The 19,933-nt window shown below is 26.0% G+C and overlaps 1 protein-coding gene across 1 annotated transcript; it reads left to right on the forward strand.

Moving 5' to 3' along the window:
* The first annotated feature begins 1,486 nt into the window (after positions 1-1,486).
* On the forward strand, positions 1,487-17,557 carry LOC145845167 (ephrin type-B receptor 3-like). Its single transcript, XM_082952589.1, has 19 exons — positions 1,487-1,622; positions 3,775-3,842; positions 5,144-5,265; positions 6,529-6,774; positions 7,492-7,685; positions 8,427-8,528; positions 9,281-9,436; positions 9,962-10,070; positions 10,396-10,546; positions 10,696-10,777; positions 12,292-12,464; positions 12,769-12,907; positions 13,322-13,546; positions 13,896-14,003; positions 14,617-14,802; positions 15,103-15,377; positions 15,831-16,025; positions 16,762-16,922; positions 17,159-17,557. The coding sequence occupies exons 1-19, from the start codon at positions 1,541-1,543 to the stop codon at positions 17,379-17,381; spliced, it is 2,997 nt and encodes a 998-aa protein (XP_082808715.1). The 5' UTR covers positions 1,487-1,540; the 3' UTR covers positions 17,382-17,557.
* Positions 17,558-19,933: the final 2,376 nt, after the last annotated feature.

The raw sequence follows: 19,933 nt of genomic DNA on the forward strand, positions 1-19,933 counted from the left end.
TACACACAGAAGAAACAAGATTTAAAATCGATGGAGATCAAAGACAAGTAAAAATATTCACACAAGACTTGTATAATCCTATTTTTATGCATTTGTACAACCACAGTTTAAAATAAGAGTAACACATAAACTAGATTCAAATTTTGGAAGTCATTCAAAAATTGTAAAAGTAGTGAGAGTTATTATAGCAAAAGAAATAACTGAAATTAGTACTGAAGTACTGAAATTATTTTAAGTTTAAAATTTAAAATCGAGTTTAGTTTGACATACTTGAATAAAATTAAATTGACTGACCAATTAAAATTTAATTGGTTATTGCAACATAAATAAATTAATTAGCTATTGATATAATTAAAAAAAAATTGAATCGTGACCAGTTGGTTTCAATTAATAATATTTTAAAGCTTTCAACATTGTTTTTACTCAAGAAAGAAACTTTCAAATTAGCTGTACGAATTAGCTGGTTATTTTTAATGCAAGCAGTTCTAACTGTACTGGTTTTGCGTTTACTTGTCTACAAAAACAAAGCTCATTTATGTTTAACATTTATTGACGTTTGTTTGCGGCATACTAAAATTTAGTCTTTCGCATCAACTTCATAGTAATTTTATGGCATTAAGGAACAATATAATTTCGTTATTTTAAGTTTATATAATGTGTAATTAACCAGTATTTATTTCGGTCTCACCATCGAAAAAGTTGAAATGTTTCTCGCCATCAACAATAAATAATCAACTTTACCACACGACCATCAACAACTGCATCCGAGACAACTTACGACCGGTTTCGTCCTTATATAAGTTTATTAGTTTAAAAATATAAATGTTTAACTTCTACAAAATTATTTTGAAAGATAAAGATCTCACATGAACATTTTTACAGAACTTTGAAGGTAATAGGCGAATTTGAAATTGACTTTGTAATTTGACAGCTGGTTAGCAAAGGTTTTACTTTTTAATTGCAATGAGAAACCTTCTGTTTACGATCATTCAAAAATATGTGTTTTTATTTAAACTAAATCCATTTATGTGTGTGAAAAAACACAACGTCGTCAATATGTTGCATTTAGAATTCGCTGCAAAAGTTTCCCGCAAATGGGTTTATGCGAACCATTTCAACCAACTTATGTCGTTTTTTGTAAACGTAAAAAAACAAACTTTTTTAAACCCACAGTCGCCTTTGCGGTGCAGAATCATTCTCGCCGGCTTAAGTTCATGTGGTAGCATATTGCCGGCGTTGTTATAATGCTACCGTGCTTACTCGACCGTGACGAAACTTGTCAGTTTTCGGTGAAAAAAGTTTAAACGAAAGCGAGAGAGGTTGAAAACGAGAGAGTTAAAAAAAAGAAAAACAAGTTGTGGAAATAATCATAATGTAACTGAATTATAAAAGCAGTTTCAAGCAGAAACTCTGCCAGAGTGTTGTGTAGAACAGTTCATTTTTTAAGAATTTTATTGTGCAATGGTTTTTATTTTATTTTTAACAGATATATGTTAATTTAAATTTTTGAAAGTATTTAATTTTAAGAAGCCGATGAACAATGCAAAGGAGTAGGAGATATTTTGTTACACTTGCTTGTGTTTTTGTTGCATCTATCATCCTTCAAGTGAAGTCGTTATCAGGTTTGTGAAAGTTAAATTTTAGTTATATTTTATCATGTTTTTTAGTGGTAATCATTAAAAGATAATGAAGAATTTAGTACCTTTTTTCACAATAAATTATCTATATTTGTACATTGAAAAGTTTTGCAGAATATTACAAACGTAAGTTGTTAAAATTTATATATATTTAAAACTAAAAAATTTTGATTAAAAGTTTATCAAAAACCAACCTTGTAAGTGTTTAATTTTTGTGCATATTTTGTTGACTAATATTCGACACCTGTATAAACTTTGTTTGATGTGTGTGTTTTTTTAGTTTGAACATATATATTTTTTAGATTTAAAAATATAGTTCAACTAAAAGCTGAACTGTTTTTTATCTTGATGTAGTTTACGTTTGTTTGCTTAATTTTGCAAGCATCTTCGTTTTGCAGAGCTTTGCAAGTTTGTAAGTTGTAAATAAAACGGTAACTTCTTCAAAAGCTTAAATTAAATTTTAAAACTTACAGAAAAATAGTCTTTTATATGCTACTTATTCAAAGTTTAGTAATATTTTTTTAAAATCATTAAAATCATTAAATCATTAAAAAGCAACTTATGTTAAAGTAGTTGTATTAAATATACTTAAATGTATTATAGAACTTAAATATGATTCGAAATTAGTTGTATAAAACAGTCTTATTGCTGTTTTTTTTATGAAAGAGCTTTGTAATAAAATGATTAGAGCATATTAATGTTTTTAATTATTTTAAATAAAAATGTTAAGCATTTGTTTTTTAAAACTGCTGAATAAAATCAGTTTAAAGTATTTTAAAATTTGAGCTATTAATTGATTAGATTCATTTTCAAAAACATTAGTAATGTAAAAGAATTTCCTAGTAATTGAAAAATTCAAAAAAGTATACCACAAAATGACTTAAACAAACAAAAAAAAATTCCTAACTACTATCTGTAAAAATATTAAAGCCGCCCATTATCAAACAAAAAATAACATCTTTTATAAGTTGAAGCGGAAGAGAACACATCGCTTGTCAACATGTTTGAAAACACAATGTTTTGTTTGACCAAGAAAAGTATTTGAGTTATTTGTGCTTAACGTTCAGTACCTAAATACTTTAAATGGCCATTGATAAACACTGCGAATAAAAGTTTTCGAATGTTTGTTCAGGATTGACTGTTGTGATGTCATAAAAGCTTTTCCACTTGATTTTGCCTTCACAAGTCTTCTCTGCCTTGAACACTGAAAATTGCTTCTTTGAATTGAAGTTTGCTGCGCAGATTAAGTTACAAAACACAAAAAAGTTTTTTCTTCTTGCTTATGATAATTATGTAAATTGTAGATTTCTGATGCATTGAAATTGAAACTTTGCTTGAAATTCAATTATGTTTTTTGTGGTTGTTCCAATTAATTAATTGCTTGTATACAACCAATTATACAAGCAATTTGTTGAAGTGATCACACATTTGATTGTAGGTACACTTCTTTTTGCACGTTTGATTGTAAGTATCCTTGTAATCTTTTGTTATTTCAACAAGGTTATTTTGATTACAAAAATATCAAAAACATTTTATCTATTGTTTGTTTGAAACCATTACTTTTTGAGTTTTAAAACTTTTCACAATTTCAGGGTTGCTTATGTAAAAATTTTCTTATATTTAAGTTGATTTAAACTTACTTAATAACGTCAAAGTTTAAAATTTTGTACATACTGAACTTTGTTATCATCTTTTAATGCTTTCAAAGCACTACAAAGTTATAATGATATTTTATTACTTTCGTAACAGAGTTTATTTACTTAAAGCACCTAGTTTTAGTAAAAAAAAACAGTATAATTTTGTTAATTTTTTGTTTGAAAATATTATCTTTTAAGATTATCTTTAAGAATAACAGTGTAAGAAGATAAGCAGTTTTTAAATATCATCTTTAATGAAAATGTTTTACTTGTATGTGTGAAAACTTTTATAATGGCCATTGCTGAAGTTTCACTTTATATTTAATTGCTTTAAATGCTTTTATAACAATTGTACAAAGTTTGAGCAATTTATCACTGCTTTTGCAAATAAATGTATTTATTTGTAGCATCTACTTTTATCAGATATCTGTAATTTCCTTTTAACGATCAATTTTTACATGACTCACAATAAACTTGTTTATTTAATTTATTTTTGGCAGATGATTTGTACAACACTCACAATATCAGCTCAGATCTCGATTGGAAGAGAAAAGATGGTGAAACTGGGGTAAGTATAAATTGTATTTGAATTAATTAAAGTATATCATGGGACTTTTTAATGATTTTAATACTTTTTACATTTGTGCAAAGAATTATAAATGATACTGTATTTTTTAAACTCATGATTGATATTTTGTTTGATTTACTTTGTGAATTATACAATGAAAATATTTTTATTTATTTAAGCCTTGTTGCAGTTTTTAAAGTGCATTTTTGTTGCTTAATTCAAAGTTATGGAGAAAATACTTTTTTGTTATCAAAGTAGTTTGACAGACATAAGAATTATATTCAAGTAGGTATAACTTTTATTTAAAATTTTAAATACAATTTGGTTATTAATTAATTCAAGCTTAAATCTAAACTTTATTGTATTCTGTTTTTTAAAGAACTTAGTATAAGCATGTTCGTATCTAAAATCATTATCTTTTAGTTACAAAAGCTTCTTTATTGCTCTATAAAGTTTGATAGCCTTTATGAGGTTAAGCTTAACAACTGTTTAATGTTTTTTGTTAAGTTTTAAAGCTTTTCGGGAGGTTTTTTGTATTGTTTATGAAAAGTCTTTATAGTGTGAAACTAAGCTGTAAAGTTAGGTTTTTATAGGTCATACTGTTGTATTTACTGTAATGGTATCATTAAATTTTGCTTAAGTTTTATACTACTACATTAGCGTTTTGACCTAATTTATTTTCACTGCACATTTAATTTTGTTTTTAAACTCATTTTACTATCATTCTAATTAAATTTAAACTTTTTACTTTTATTTTATATTACATTTAATAAATATTAGCTTTGTTACTTGTTTTTTTTCTTTTGTAATTTGTAAAAAAACAACTAATTTCTATTTTTTATTACAATTAAAATTAGTGTTTAAAAAATAAGTTTTTGTTGTCAAATATTATTTAAAATTTAGAAACTCCTTATTAGAGTTGTTTCAAACATCTAAAGATTAAAATGCTTGATAAAAGTTATAATTTTATTAAATTTAATTAAAACAGTTTTTTTTACTAATATTTTTCATTAAAAAAATATTTAAAGTTCTTATTATGAGAGCTTTTCGGCTGATATTAGTAACATCTTAGTCTGATTAAATAAGAATAATTAAATTCTGACGTCATAAAAAAGAGAACTAGTTACAGTTTTGTTGTTTAGTTATTAGTAAAAATAATATTAAGACTTACTTTTTGAAGTAGTATTTTTTTGTACTAATAAAACTAATGTTTTTATACTTAAATAAAGTAAGTGATTTTTCAAGTACTAAATTTTTATTTTAGAAATTGTTAAGTAGTAATAAAACAAAAATTTACAAAGTGGTCAGAAGTAAGTGCCCATGATGAGATGTCAAACACAATTAGGACTTATGAAATTTGTCCGAATCCACCAACAAGTAAAAATAATGGTCAGTGGCTACGGTCCCCCTATGTTCATGCAAGGTGTTTGTTTTTTTATGTCTGTTGAATTTAAGTATATCTTACATGCTTCGAGTTTGTTTGTAAAATTTTAAACTTATATGTTCATTATTATTTAAAAATTAAATTGGCTTTTATTAGCAAACGCAAATGATTTGTACAACGATTTGTAAGCTTTTATTTATTAAAATTTATATATTATTCAAGAAAATTATGGCTGTAGTTATAGACAATATTAGAAATTTTAAGTTATTAACAAATAATATTGTGATTAACTTTGTAGCCAAAATGATATATAATTAAACATACAAAAAGTTTAATAAAAAGTTATAAAAGTTAAAAGAAAAGCTAAAACATAGACACAATATTCAAAAACTTTATTTTGTATTTCTTTCTCCAAGTGAGTTTAAAAGGCAGCTGTTTAGAACAACCAAATAATCACAATTTAAAACTCCATTCAAATTCCCATTGTTTCCATTATGTGCTCGATAGTAAAAGTTTCTCAATTGCTGAAGTATTTATTGTCAGCATTTATATTATAATTGTCACAAAGGTTTAAAAACCATACAAGTGGTATAAAGGGGCTGTGACAAGTACTTACAAATGTTGCTAAAATACCACTTGATTTTTTGTTCAATTTGGTTTTAATGGCTAATTAATTCGCAACCCGTATCAGTGTAAGTGAGTCAACAGAAATTTAATTAATTTTTTGTTCCTGTCTCCATTTAATTAATTTGACAGACTGGAATTTTTGTGTGATAAGATCAAATTGAAAGTTGGTTAGTTTTTTGCTGAAAAAGCAAAAATTGGGCAGTTGATATTTGACAAAGTTATGTAAAAAATTATTTTATTAAAATTTAGTATTTTAAATAGTATCTTAGTATGTAATTGAATAATTTCTTTACTGCGGTTAAAAGATTATTTTGACATAATTACAGGTGTTTAGTTTGATTAAACACATGTTAATAACGCTTTTATATTGTACATTGCTTTCATTAAAAAATAAAGAAACTACAAAGTTTTTAGAGATTTAGACAAAATTTTAGTTTACGAAACCTGTGCAATTATACCAAAACTTAGTTTTCAAACTAAATATAATTTTTCTTTCAGTAAATACTAGGTTTTATTAATCATAACTTTTGAAGATTTTTTACGATAATACAAAAATATTTGCTTAGTTTGTACACCCTATTAACTTAAGTACATTGTAAAAGCTCATTATGGTTATATTGGTTCTAAATAAGAAAATTTAAAAAATAGAAACAAATAAAGCATTATAAACAACAGAGGTGCCAATAGAGTGAAATTGGAGGTGACATTTTCAGTTGTGTGCTTCAATCAGGAGAATTGTCGCGAGACTTTCACCCTTTACAATTACCAAGCCGACTCGGACAGTGCCACTTCAACTTTTCCGCCCTGGAACGACAATTTGTACAATAAAATTGACACTTTGGCCGCAGACAGGAACTTGGACAGGGATAAGAGGGGAAAATTTGTCGTTACTACTAAAGTTTTGGATATTGTAATCAGAAGGTATTTTTTATTTATATTAATTTTGTTAGTTAAAACTTAAAACGATTTTACTTAAAAATTAAACATATGAATAATTTTTATTTTTTAAATATCACTATTTGGTTTTAAGATTTTATTTGTTGTATTAAACTAACTTTTTAATTCTTAATTTTATTTCTTAGTTATAAAAAAAATATATTGTTTCTAAATAGGTGTAATGCTACACACTTTATTTTATTTTCATTTTAATACATTTGTTTATTAAACTTTTTAAACTTTGTAAATGTATTTTTTATTATGTGAAATGAGTAAAAAAAAAGCATTTAAAAAAAGTTAAAACTCTTCACATACTAACGTTTTAAAAGGTTTTTTGCATACAATAAATAATTGGAATCGTAAAGCTGAATTTGTAAAAAGTTTTTATTAAGTTATTGAAAGTTTTCTTTGTTTGATCCGTTTCGTTTGACCCGTCGTTAAAATAAAGTTTAAAAATCAATGGTGTTTAACTTTTTATAATTAACCTTAATTAGACTGAATAAGTTTTAAAACAACTCAACTAAGCTAATTGAATTGTTTTTATTGTATAAGGTTTAAACTTTTTACATTTTTTTGAATTATTTAGATATTTAGCTTGAGTATGACTTGTATACTGAAATTTCTTTAGTCTATAAATTTAGTGTGAGAAAGCACATATATATACATATATGTTTATTTAAATTTAAATTTTAAAACAAACAGAAAAGGACTGTACATTGCAATCAACAACCAAGGCGCCTGTTTATCAATTCAAAAAATCAGGATATTCTACAACTACTGTCCTGAAACAACCAGGAATTTGGTATCCTTCCCTGAAACAGTGTCAGGAGCCGGACACGCGGACCTGGTTAAAGTTGAAGGAAAATGTTTGCCTAATTCTGTGAAATCCAATAAAGGTTTGTTAATTGATTTTTCTATAAAAACTTTAAATTACCAAATAAAAGTTTTGTTTTATTTATTTGTTAGTTGTATGTAGTTAATTTAAAACACAGAAACAACAAAGTAAAACAAATAAAAATATTTATCTTGATAAGTAAGTTTTAAATAAAACTTTATGTTTATTTATTCTTACTACAGTAGAAATCAATAATTTAAGTACTACAGCAGTTTTATTAACACAAATTACTTTAAAGGTTTTTGAAAATATATTTAAACTTAAAAAAAGTTGAGTGTTTTACACTACAAAAGTACTTTTCCCTATACTATAATCTTTTGAAAATAAACTACTATTATAACAAGTTTTTTTTTTGTTTGTTTAACTTTGTAGTTGTCAATCAATAGGACCACCCATTGCGACAAAAGACGTGCGAAAAAAATTTAAACTTATTAATACCAGAAGTTAAAAAATCGCTCTATACTTATTTAAAACCACTTATTTTTGTGTTTAGTTTAAATTGAAAGTCTTCATTCTAGATTGTAGCTGTTCATAAAACAATAAGTTAAAACTACAGTTTCCTTTAAAAACCAAAGTTTTTTTTTCTTATGTACTCAAAGGCTCAAGCAAGTGAGATTACAGTTCTACTTTTACTTTAAATTCTAATAAATAAATTTAAAGACCAAAAATAATTATATAAATAATATTTTTTGTTGATGTTTCAGTATTTTTTTTATAGATTTAAAAAATCAATTGTTTTCAGCTCCAGTATTTTACTGCAATAGTAATGGCGAATGGAAAGCATCAACCGGAAGTTGTAATTGTGACGTAGGATACCAATATCACCAGAACGGAACCTGTATTGGTAAGAATTATTTGTTGTTTATTATTTATTTGTAGATTACCAATACCATCAAAATAAAATCTGTATTTTAAGAACTGAAAATAACACTTACAGTTTTATAAGTTTAGCTTAGTTTATTTATGTTATTATTTCTCACCAATTTTCTCAATCAGTAACTTTAAAGTAGTTGTAAGTGAAAATTTTCACTGTAAATACTTGTGTTCAAGCTTCCCTTTACTCTTTATGTCTTGCAGTTAAATCGTAACAGTAAAATAGTTAAATTGGTTCAGTATTTTCATCAATAAAAAGCTAATAGGAGCAAATCACTTTACTGCAATTTGCCGGTGAACTGAATAAATATCGAATTTGAGTGTCTGACAGTTTTAAATAAAGCGACAGGGTCAAAACCTTTTTGGCAAAATAAACTTTTAGTGTTGTTTTTACAGTTTTCATAGTAACCAGTTAGAAACTTTTCAGTATTTTGTTTACAATTAAAAGAAGTTTATTGCTTAGGCAGTTATTTTATTTTAGATACATACGAAGTCTAGAAAGTGTTTGTTTTAGTTTCAAGACTTACATGTAAAGCCAATTACATCTAAACACTAAAGCTGTTTTTATTAGCTGTCTCGCTGTATATTTTTAAATTTAAAACAAAATACACAAAACATAACTTAAATATAAAGACAACAAGTTAGCAAACTTCTACAGTTTTAAAACATTTAGAGATATATAAGTATAATTAAACTATTTTTTGAATAAAAATATTTCAACAGCATGCCAACCGGGTTTCTACAAATCAGTATTTGGAAATGAGGTTTGTAGGAAATGTCCGAGTTTAAGTTTCACTGATAATTTTGCAAGTTCATTCTGTCAGTGTCAAGCTGATTCATTCAGATTAGATGATAATGAGATATCCCAACCTTGCAAAAGTTAGTTTTTTGTAAATATAAAGTATTAGATTGAAGTATAAATAAAAACATTGATTTAATATTTTTTTTAAGTTTTTGAAGCTGTAAAGTGAAACAATTAAAAAAAAAACTTAATTGTTTAAAAACTAAACAAGATGTTGTAATATTTGATAATTAAGCTGGTATATTTATAAAGTTTTAATATTTATATCAAACAAATAAAAATGTTAGTGACCTGCTTTTTTTATTCATAAGCATAAAAGTTTGTTCCATACATTTTCACCCGTATGTGAACATGAATAGCTTCAAAGTTTATACAAAGTAATAAAATTTTCATTCCAAAAACAACTTGTTTTTTTTGCCAAAAAACTTATATAAACTTATGCTATTATTTTTGCTTCATTGCTTTGGAACATTTTAAATGAAATTGTACATAACACTGTTCTTATACAAGCATTGAACAAAAATACACTTTTTACTAGCTTTACTTATATAAACAAATTTTATATTTTCAAATATGTTTATTTTAATTTTATACATTAACAGCAATTCCATCTGAGCCAAGGAATGTAAAAGTTAATGTTGAAAATAATCGAGCTCAAATTGTTTGGCAAACTCCATTGAATGATGGAGGACTAGCAGATATTAGTTACAGGTATTTATATATTTTTTGTAATTAATTTACTAAAGGTTTTTTTTAATAATTTAACTTTAATATAACTGGGAATGAGTTTAAATCTATTTTAGGCTGTAAACTTAATGTTAAATTTAAGTGAAATATATGTAAAATTTTGACAAGTAATTTCATCAATTATGTTTGCTTTTAATTTTACAATTTACCTTGATAACATTGTGATGCGTTCTTATAGTTTTTTAACCTGTACTTTTAAACTGATTATTTAATTAGTAAAATATGTGTATTATTTTTACTATGTTTTACAATTTTATAATAGCAACAAGTGTTTTTGTTTTTATTACAGAATATCATGCAGCACATGTACTGATCAAACTTACAAAAAGTGCAAAACTTGTCCGAATTCAATTAAATTTTATCCGAATAATTACAAAAATCTCATTTCACCAGAAGTTTTAATGTCAGAACTACCGGAGTTTTCTTATTACAAACTGAAAGTAATTTGTTTTTCTTGTTTTAAGAATTAAAAGTGGTTGATGTATTAAAATATGCATCGAAAGTTTTTGATATTTAAAGTTAAAAAATTAATAGTTTTCTATTAAATGTTGCTTAAAATATTTCTGTTCTAAAAAAAGTATATTTGCAGATTAAATCAATGAACGAAGTGTCAGAAAAATCCAATAAACCAGAAAAGTTTGCCGAAATTAAATTTTCAACCTCAGAAAGTGGTTAGTTTTAGAATTAAATAATAATTTTTAAATTGACTTATATGATAAATTTGTAGTTTTTTAGTTAGTAAATAAAAAATTCTCCTGTAACAAAATGTTTATTATTTATAAGTAAACTGGTCTTTTAAGTTTTGAATGACTTTTTCTCTTTGATTAATAATTAACAACGCTATGTTTTCTATTTTTTTGTTCTTTTCATTTTACCCTCGCAGTAAGTAAAATACTGGTAATTTTTTTTTCTCGTCACATTAATAAGTAATGAACCTAACAAGTTTATTGGTGATACCAGAAAAAAATTTACATTCAATATTGAGAGCTATTTACAAAATATAACTTTTTCAAAACACTGTAGAGAAAAAGTTGTAAAAACACGACATAAGATTCTAAACAGTCCGATTTTATATTGATCATAATCAGTGGTTAAAATGTCTTAAGGGGAGTTTAAAATACTGTTACTTTTGTGACACTGTGTTTTTATTGCAGAATAAATCGATTAAATTTGTGTTTTTTGTACTAAGTTGGTACTCCTTTTTTAAAATACAAGTTGTAAAACTGTTTTCTTGTAATGACTTTTTATTGTTAAAGTTTTAAAATTTTTTAAGAAACTTAATATCTTGTAAATTATAGTTATTTTTATTTATTTAAAATAGATTTGTAGACTTTTATTTGAAACTAGTTCTTTTAAGATACTAAATATTTATAGAATTTCAGCAATTTATGCAAAACATGTTAAGTGTTAGATAATTTTTTAAGTATGTTTAATCCGTCTAATTAATCAGAATTTTTCTAGTTTTGATAATTTTATTAATTTCAAACCAAGATTAAGTATTGAGATCGTAATCTCACTGATGTGGTTGATAAAATTTTTTTAAGAATTTTAATAAAAAAATATTTACTCTTTTAATTTTTTTTAAAATAACATAACTTAGAGGTTAAATACGAACATAACAAAACTTTAAAAAACTTCGTTTTTAATTTTTAGTAAAACAACAAAAATATTATCTAGTAATTTGATATATTGATTGATTTTTTGACATCTTGTATGAAAAGTATTTTGTTTCAAATTTTCAAGTTGATTTAAATTAAAAGGATATTCAATTTCAAATTAAAACTTTTGTCTTATCCCATGACTGATGTTTTTTAAGTCCTGTTGTTTTTCTGTTTTTTCTCGTTATTTTTTATGTCCAAAAAATCAAAAAAATTCAAATAAATCGACAAATAATGATATTGTAAATGTCAAAGTATCAATCACACTGTCACATTACTTTATAATTTATATTTAAACTTGTTGTTGCATAGTTTATCTACAACAGGATTTGTTTTTAATTTCAAAGGAAACTTTGTATAACATTGTGTAGAAAATTTTTGTAATTTTAAATTTTATATAACTTGAAACATTTACTGTTGATCTAAAAGTATAAAATTTAATCCTATAACTATTTTTCAAAGTATAAACAATAAGCTTTACTAAGTCATAATTACTATTATAAAGAATAAAAAAAAGTTCAACACAGTACCTTCAGAAGTGGTTGGATTATTTTTCGGTGAAATAGATTACAATTCGGTGCAAGTTTATTGGTCGAAACCCGCCAGCGATCAGCCAATCACAGAATACGAAATAACATTGAAATTAACCAATCAGAAGCCAGAATCTGATGATTTCGTCTCAATTCCAACCACTCGTAAAGTAAGTGTTAAAAATATGTTTTAGTTAAATTCAAATACAATCCTGTTTATTTAATACCTATGTTAATTATTTAGCATTGGTTTTTAAGTACAACTTCATAAAAATAAGTTTATAAGTTTAACCAAATATGTTTAATATGAAATTTTTAAATAACAAAACAAAAATAACAACTGTTAAACAATAAAATTTGTGTTTTTTTCACAAATAGGATGTAACGTATAACTGTAATTTAAATTATTTTCTAAATAGTTAATGTAAAAAAAAATTTAACAATATAATTAAAAAAACATTTTGTATTTTCCAGGTAAGATGTTTATCAGAATATTGCAATATAACACTATCAGCTCTTCTTCAATCTTCAAAATATCAAGTTAAAATAAGAGCTTATAACAAGGCTGGGTTCGGAAAATACAGCAAAATTACATCTTTTACCACTGAATCAAGTAAGTTTTTGTTTAAAATTTGTGTTAAAAATATTGTGTTATTTATCCTTTTTTTAAATTGTTTGTTTAAAATTTCACACATCACAACTTGTAATTTTTATTTTTGTATGCAGATAAATCTCAAAAGAAAGTAATGACTTTCATTATTTTCCTACTTAACCAATAAATTTTATTTACCAATTGAGTTAAATAAATTTCTGACTTATTTATATCTATAAAAAATGTTTAAGTGGTTCCACGCTGCTTTTTTATTTTATGAATAAAGTTTTAATCCCTTTGAAATGGAAGTTTGTTGTATATTTTCAATCAAAAAAAAATTTTAAAGTTATTTTAACGTAAGCATCTATATATTTTATTATTGTATGTATATATGTTACATACATTGATTTTTAACCAATTGTAAACTTTACACAGAACCAGTAACAGAGTTAAGTTTTGAGGTTTTGGTAGCCATAGTGGTTTTCACCTCGGTACTAATACTCATCGCATTCATATCTTTCCTGATATGCCTCCGCAAAAAGTTCAATTCCAAATCTGACAAGAAGGCCAAGATGCTGGAAAGTTCCATGACAACCAAGTTTGACAACTCCCTAGCAACGAAAATAGTGGGCGATTTGAGGGTTGATATGAGCAAAAATGGTTGGTCTTTCGTAGTTTGATAAACACTTGTTATACTGTTTATGTTATGAATGTGTAGATTTAATAACTTTTTCTTAAAGTACAACTTTAAAATTAAATATTTTTAAACTTATTTGCTATTTTGATAAAACCTAAAATAAAAAAATTAACACGTAAAAAGTATTTCTTTTTCTTTTTAATGTTTAGATACAATAGTCACACTAAAAGTCAACTCTATAAAACAAAACAACAAAATAATGTCTTTTTACTTTAATCTATAACATACAAACATTTACAACTTAAAGCAACAAAAGCTCCATTCAAAAACCAATAAGTTGTAGAAAAGTAATTTCAACAAACAACTTCAAAGGTCGCATGAAGACTTACGTGGACTACAGAGACCCTCACAAAAGTGTTTCTGAAATCGCCAGGGAAATACAAATGGAACAAATTAAAATACTCAAGGTCATCGGGCAAGGTAGATTTTTTGATTTTCACAAGCAAGTTGAATTTTCTGCAAAACAATTTTTTTTAATTACAATGTTTTGCACCTTGCTTATTCTGTCAGTGCATTTTTTTTTTTCCTTCCTTTTGTCTATATCTTACAAATAACTTAATTTTGACTAAAGTAATGAAATAATTATTTTTTTTGTTAATTATAAGTTCAACACACAGTGTACAACAAAATACAACAAATGTTTTAACAAAATAGTTTGTTAAGTTGGCAGTTAAAAAAAAATTAAATCATAAAATAAAACTTGATTTTTGTTATGTGGTCTCTCACTTATACACTTGTTATAGGTAGAATTTATTTTCTTAATTAAATTTAAATCAATTAAGTATTTTTTTATTTTTCTTTCATAAAATGTTTCATAAAAGCATGTTTTTTTTTGCTTTATTTAAGTGGCAAACGTATTAGCTATTTTAGAAAGACAGTATTTATCCATTATTAAATTTATGAAAAAATTAATAACCAACCAACACTGTTCTCATGTTAAAAACGCAGCAAAGTGTTTGAGCTCACCAATTTTATTTTGTTTAGTTCATGGAATGTTTCATTATAAAAATTCTTTACAACCAACTTCAAACAGGTGAGTTCGGTGAAGTGTGCAAGGGAGAGATGAAGGAAGGAAAGAAGGATTTGGTGGAAGTTGCGGTGAAGACACTGAAGAATGGAGCCAGTCTGGTTGATCAGACTAATTTCTTGAGAGAAGCGTGCACCATGGCTCAGTTCGATCATCCAAACATCGTTAAATTAATCGGAGTTCAAACTAAACGTTTGTTTTTTTTTACATTAGATTATTCGATTAAACTAGATTCCGGTTATCGCAAAACTATTTTTTTCTTTTTTTAGCTTGTTTTGTTTTTTTATCAATATAGCTGATGACATTTTTATTCTGTCAGATAAAAATATTTCTGCTTCAACTCTACTTTGTACTAATTTTTTTTTTAATCTATACAATTTCTTAGCTGTACAAATTAATGCAAGCGACAGCGAATACAACATATTTTTTTAAGTCATGTTTTTCAGTCTGTCTTACTTTGTTAACTTTTAAAAACAAAATTCATCAAAACAGAACAACCCACGATGATAGTAACTGAGTTTGCACAAAACGGTTCACTCGACAAGTTCCTGTTAAAACTCGACAAGTTCCACTCTCAAGACATCGTGCTGGAAATGTTGAGAGGAATTTCCTGCGGAATGAAATACTTGCACTCCATAAATTACATTCACCGAGATCTCGCGGCCAGGAACGTTTTAGTTGATGACAATTTCAATTGCAAGGTGTCAGATTTCGGTTTGAGCAGAAAAACGCTGGAAAACGATCCCAACGCTACATACACTACTCAAGTGAGTTATTAACAAATTGTACTAAATATAAAATGAACTGATTTGTATTGAGTTATACTTTGATAAGACAAGGTCAATAAGTTGTGTTATGTGGGAGCTAAAACTAGCTTGTTTAATAGCTACTAATTCTAATTTTGATATACTTTTTTTACTGTTAGTTGAAACCTTTGATTTGCATTTTATATATAAACTGACAACGTATGAAGTAGTTTATGTTGTTTTTCATACGAGTTAAGTCAGCGATTTTTTAAATTTTTTAATTGAAAAAAGTATATATCAAAATTTAGTATATATTAGATATAATATTTTGATCTCAGCTAACCAAGGAGGAAAGATCGCGTTGCGATGGAAATAATAGTTTATTATTCAAGATATATATTTGACTTAAAGCTAAAACTAACTAGCATTAAATTGTTTTTTCCTACTCCTACTTATGTTTATTTTTGTTGCCAGGGAGGAAAGATCGCGTTGCGGTGGACGGCACCCGAATGCATCCGATACCGCAAGTTCACCTCCGCATCCGACGTATGGAGTTTCGGAATCGTCATGTGGGAGGTGACGTCATTCGGGGAAAAACCCTACTGGGACATGAACAACGATGACGTCACAGACGTTATCGAAGACGGATACCGACTTCCCTGCCCCGAGGTTTGTTTGTTGTAGAAATTATTCTTACACACGCATTATTTAGTTTATTTACTTCTCATTAATTAATTTATTAACTAACCTGAGGTTTGGTTTTTATAAAGACTTTAAGTATAATGTTGACCGCATTAGCTGCCGCATTGCTAGGTTTTTTAATCAGTTAGAGTTTAACAAACAAGCTACTTGCAATTCGCACAATGTTAGCAACTGGTCGTTTCGCTGCCTTTGTTTTCTAAACTTGATTGAAAAAATTGCATAATATATTCACTGTAAAGCAAGTTTGTTGGTTATAAATGTATCGGCGATCGATCTGAGTCGCTTACAGACTTTAAAGAGCACCTTATTAAGTAGACTTTTCAAAAGACCACCTAAAATGACCTCCATTTTTAGCCAAAGGCTTTGTGAGTCAAATTAAAATACCAAGGTAGCAGAAAGTACAAACAAATAAATGACACTTTCCTTTGTTACATTCGGAAGTTTAAGCCTTTTTGTTTTGTTTACTCCTGTAAACAATTCAAGCGTGACCAAGTTCGACTGTCAGCTATTATTATTAGTTTTATCGTATAAATTTTACATGAGAATTGTTTGAAAAGTAAATTAAAGACTGAAAACAATGTTTATAAACATGTTCTGAATATTCTTTTAAGAATTTGGAAGTCTAATTAGTTCATAAATATAAATACTTATTATCAATTACGTAAAAATCGACTAAACTAATTTCAAAATACTCATCAAACAGGGATGTCAAGTTGAATTGCACGAAACAATGCTGAGATGTTGGAGTTACGACCCGAAAAAAAGACCCGATTTCAACCAATTAATTGACATTTTCAACAGTCACGTGATGAAAATTGAAAGTTGCAGCCCCGTTCCTTCTTCTATGAGTAATTGTGATTCTACGTTAGTAGTAACTAGTGTATATAGTTTAAAAAAAGCTTAATTTACAGCAAAAGTTATAAAGTTAAATCTATTATTTAAAGTAAGTTTGGTATAAAATATTTAATTTGGTTGAATTAATTTTGAGTGAAGCTTGCTTGTTTAAATTAATTTTTAAAAGTTTAAGTTATTTTTCTAATTTAAATTTATTATATGTAGTTATACTTTTCAAAATACTTAAAATTTATTTTTTTCTACAGTCGACCGTTGTTGTTCAACCAATCCTCACTCGAAAGCCTCTCTACTGCTCGTTTCACTTATGGGAAACCCCCATCAAACATCACCCCTCCCTCCCCCTCCACCGTCATTTCCACCCTCTCCTCCCCTCGTTGCCAACCACCTCCTAGCAACCAGGTTGCCAGGCAACAGCGCCACCTGGCGGAAGAAAGGAGCAACAGGAGTTCTGTGGTGGCGATTGTGTGAAAATATTGATATTTTTGAAGAAGTTGGAAGATTTCGAGTTGGGAATGATGGAGAGAAATTGAGAATAAACTTTTGGATGGATTTTTATTCAAATACTGTTTTTTTTATAATGGTCTTTGTAACAGTTTTATTTAAAAGTCTCGTAAGTTTTTCTTTCAATTGCCTTCGTGTAGTTTGTGGTTGTGTTTAGAAGGTCTGAGACTGAAAAGCTTTGAATGTTTTAGTTTTCTATAATTTTTCTTTAAGCTTAAAAAAAAGAGGCTTTTTGTTTCACAGTTTTCCGTAATATAAACCTCACAACGTTTAAAAATAAAATCAATTTTTAAGTTTTTTTTTTCGTTTTAAAATTTTAAAGTTTTTTTAATGATTTCTTTTATTCAAATTAAAGAATTTATTTTTTAGAAATTTTTGTAAAATAAACCTCACAACGATTAAAAAAGAAAAATTATTAATTTAATTATTTGTATTTGTTGAAATTTTGTTAACTTAGAAATTTTTTGTTTTATGTCAATTGAAGAAAAAAAGCTGTATGTCTAAATTTCTGTAGAATTTTAAAAATATTTATAATTTATTAGTTAATTTTTTTCGACAAAACGCTACAAAAGTTATTCATTTTATCTTGAAGCGAACTGTTTTTTATTTCACTGTGTTGATAAAAGAATACTCATTAGTTTTAAGTGATTTAAAGTTTTTTTCCGAACATCATATCATGTAGTAAATGTTTTTATGTTTTCACTATACAAGGTTTTATTTTTTCAACTCACTACCTTGAACTTTACATGTTGCCTTACCAAGATCTACTTTTTGTGTTTTTTGTATATAAAGGTCTAGTACTTTTTATTAGAATAAACTTAAGAATAACTAGTTTTAAAGTTTATATAAAATTTATAACTTAGCTGAATATGATATTTTCAATAATGATTTAACTGAACAAATTTTTGTAACAAATCACTAAAAAATAACAGCTACCATTAAACCTTTAATTAATAATGACTAAATTTTCATGATTATGCATCTTGTTCTAAATAAATCTGAATTGCATTGATTTTTTTGTTAATCTAGAGCTTTTTTATACTCTTTTTACATTTATGCTTCAGTCATGGAGTATGTGAATTTTATTTTAAGATTTTATAAATTTAATTTTAGATTTTATACTCTTTTTACAATTATGTTTCAATCATTGAATGTGTAAATGTTAAGTTAACTGCTCATTACACTGTTTATAAAAGTTGTGTATATTTTTTTAGGTATTTTTTATTCCTAAGTTTTTATCATGGGATAGGCAAGTATTTAAAACACTTTTCTTTTTATATTGTTAAAATAAACAAACTGTAGTGTTTTGGTTGTAAAATGGGTTTTGATATACAGTTTTTATGTTCATAGCTTATTTTGTGGTTCCTTAAGTTTTAATATATTTAAAGTTAATACAGTATAATTCATTTTAAATCATAATACTTTTGCATAACTACTTTTATTTATTTTTTTGAACAAAAACTTATATAAATAAAAGTAGAAGTGTGCAAATTAAATATTTTATTCACGACCGGTTTTGGTGGCAAAATTTTTTTATGTTCATAGCTTATTTTTTGGTTCCTACAATATGTTTAAACTTAATACAGTATAGTTTATTCTTAAATATAATACTTTTGTATTCTACTTCTTTTTTTTCAAGACAGAATTTTTAATCTGAAAGTTAAAAAAATAATTTTTGGAGCACAGCGTTTTTTGGTTAAATAGTGCGTACTATACCGGCAGTTCGTACCTAGAAAGTGCGTACTCAAATAGCAGGTTACTTTAAAAATGCAGATAAAGCTTGTGGTTGTAAGTAGCGAGGAAGAAATTTTACAGGAAATTACTAGAAGTGCTGTTCAAACATTTTCAGCTAATAACTCGGTTAAAAATCTTATCTAAGCGCGAAAATAAAGATAAGCTTTTGTCATTATGACATCACACTATTCATAAAAAACCTTAGAAAAGTTTTACAAGCTTCCCATCAAAAGTTCCAACTTTTTTAAACCTAATCAAATTATTAAAAAAATCTTGAAAACTTTTTCAATACTACAATTCAAGTCTATAATTAATAAACTAATTCGCTATAGTGTTAAATGACGATAATTTTAACAAATTTGTTGTCCTTATATTGTTAATTGTTTATTTAAACTGCCGTAGTTCAATAGAGTTCTATCCATTTTTTATAGCCCTTTTTCACATAAGTACTTGAAATAATTTATTTATTAAAAAAAAATTAAGTCATACTTGATAAATGAAAAACTTTGCCTTATTTCAAAAAGCTCATTTGTATGATTAGTAAAATATCGTAGTCTTATATTAGCGAAGATTTAATGAGTTAAGAATTTTAAAACTTCATGGAAAACAAATTTACACATTTTGCATCTTTATTCTATTTAAAGTTACCAACTAGTTTTGAATAAATTTATTTAAAGATAAAAAAATACACATCTTACAAACAACATTAAAATTAAATTTTTACAGAAACATCTTTTCAATTTTATGCACAAGATATCTGTTTATATTTGTTCTATTCTAAATTA

The sequence above is a fragment of the Thalia democratica genome, chromosome 9 (genome assembly GCF_965202585.1).
Source record: "Thalia democratica chromosome 9, ktThaDemo2.hap1.1, whole genome shotgun sequence".
Classification (NCBI taxonomy): domain Eukaryota; kingdom Metazoa; phylum Chordata; class Thaliacea; order Salpida; family Salpidae; genus Thalia; species Thalia democratica.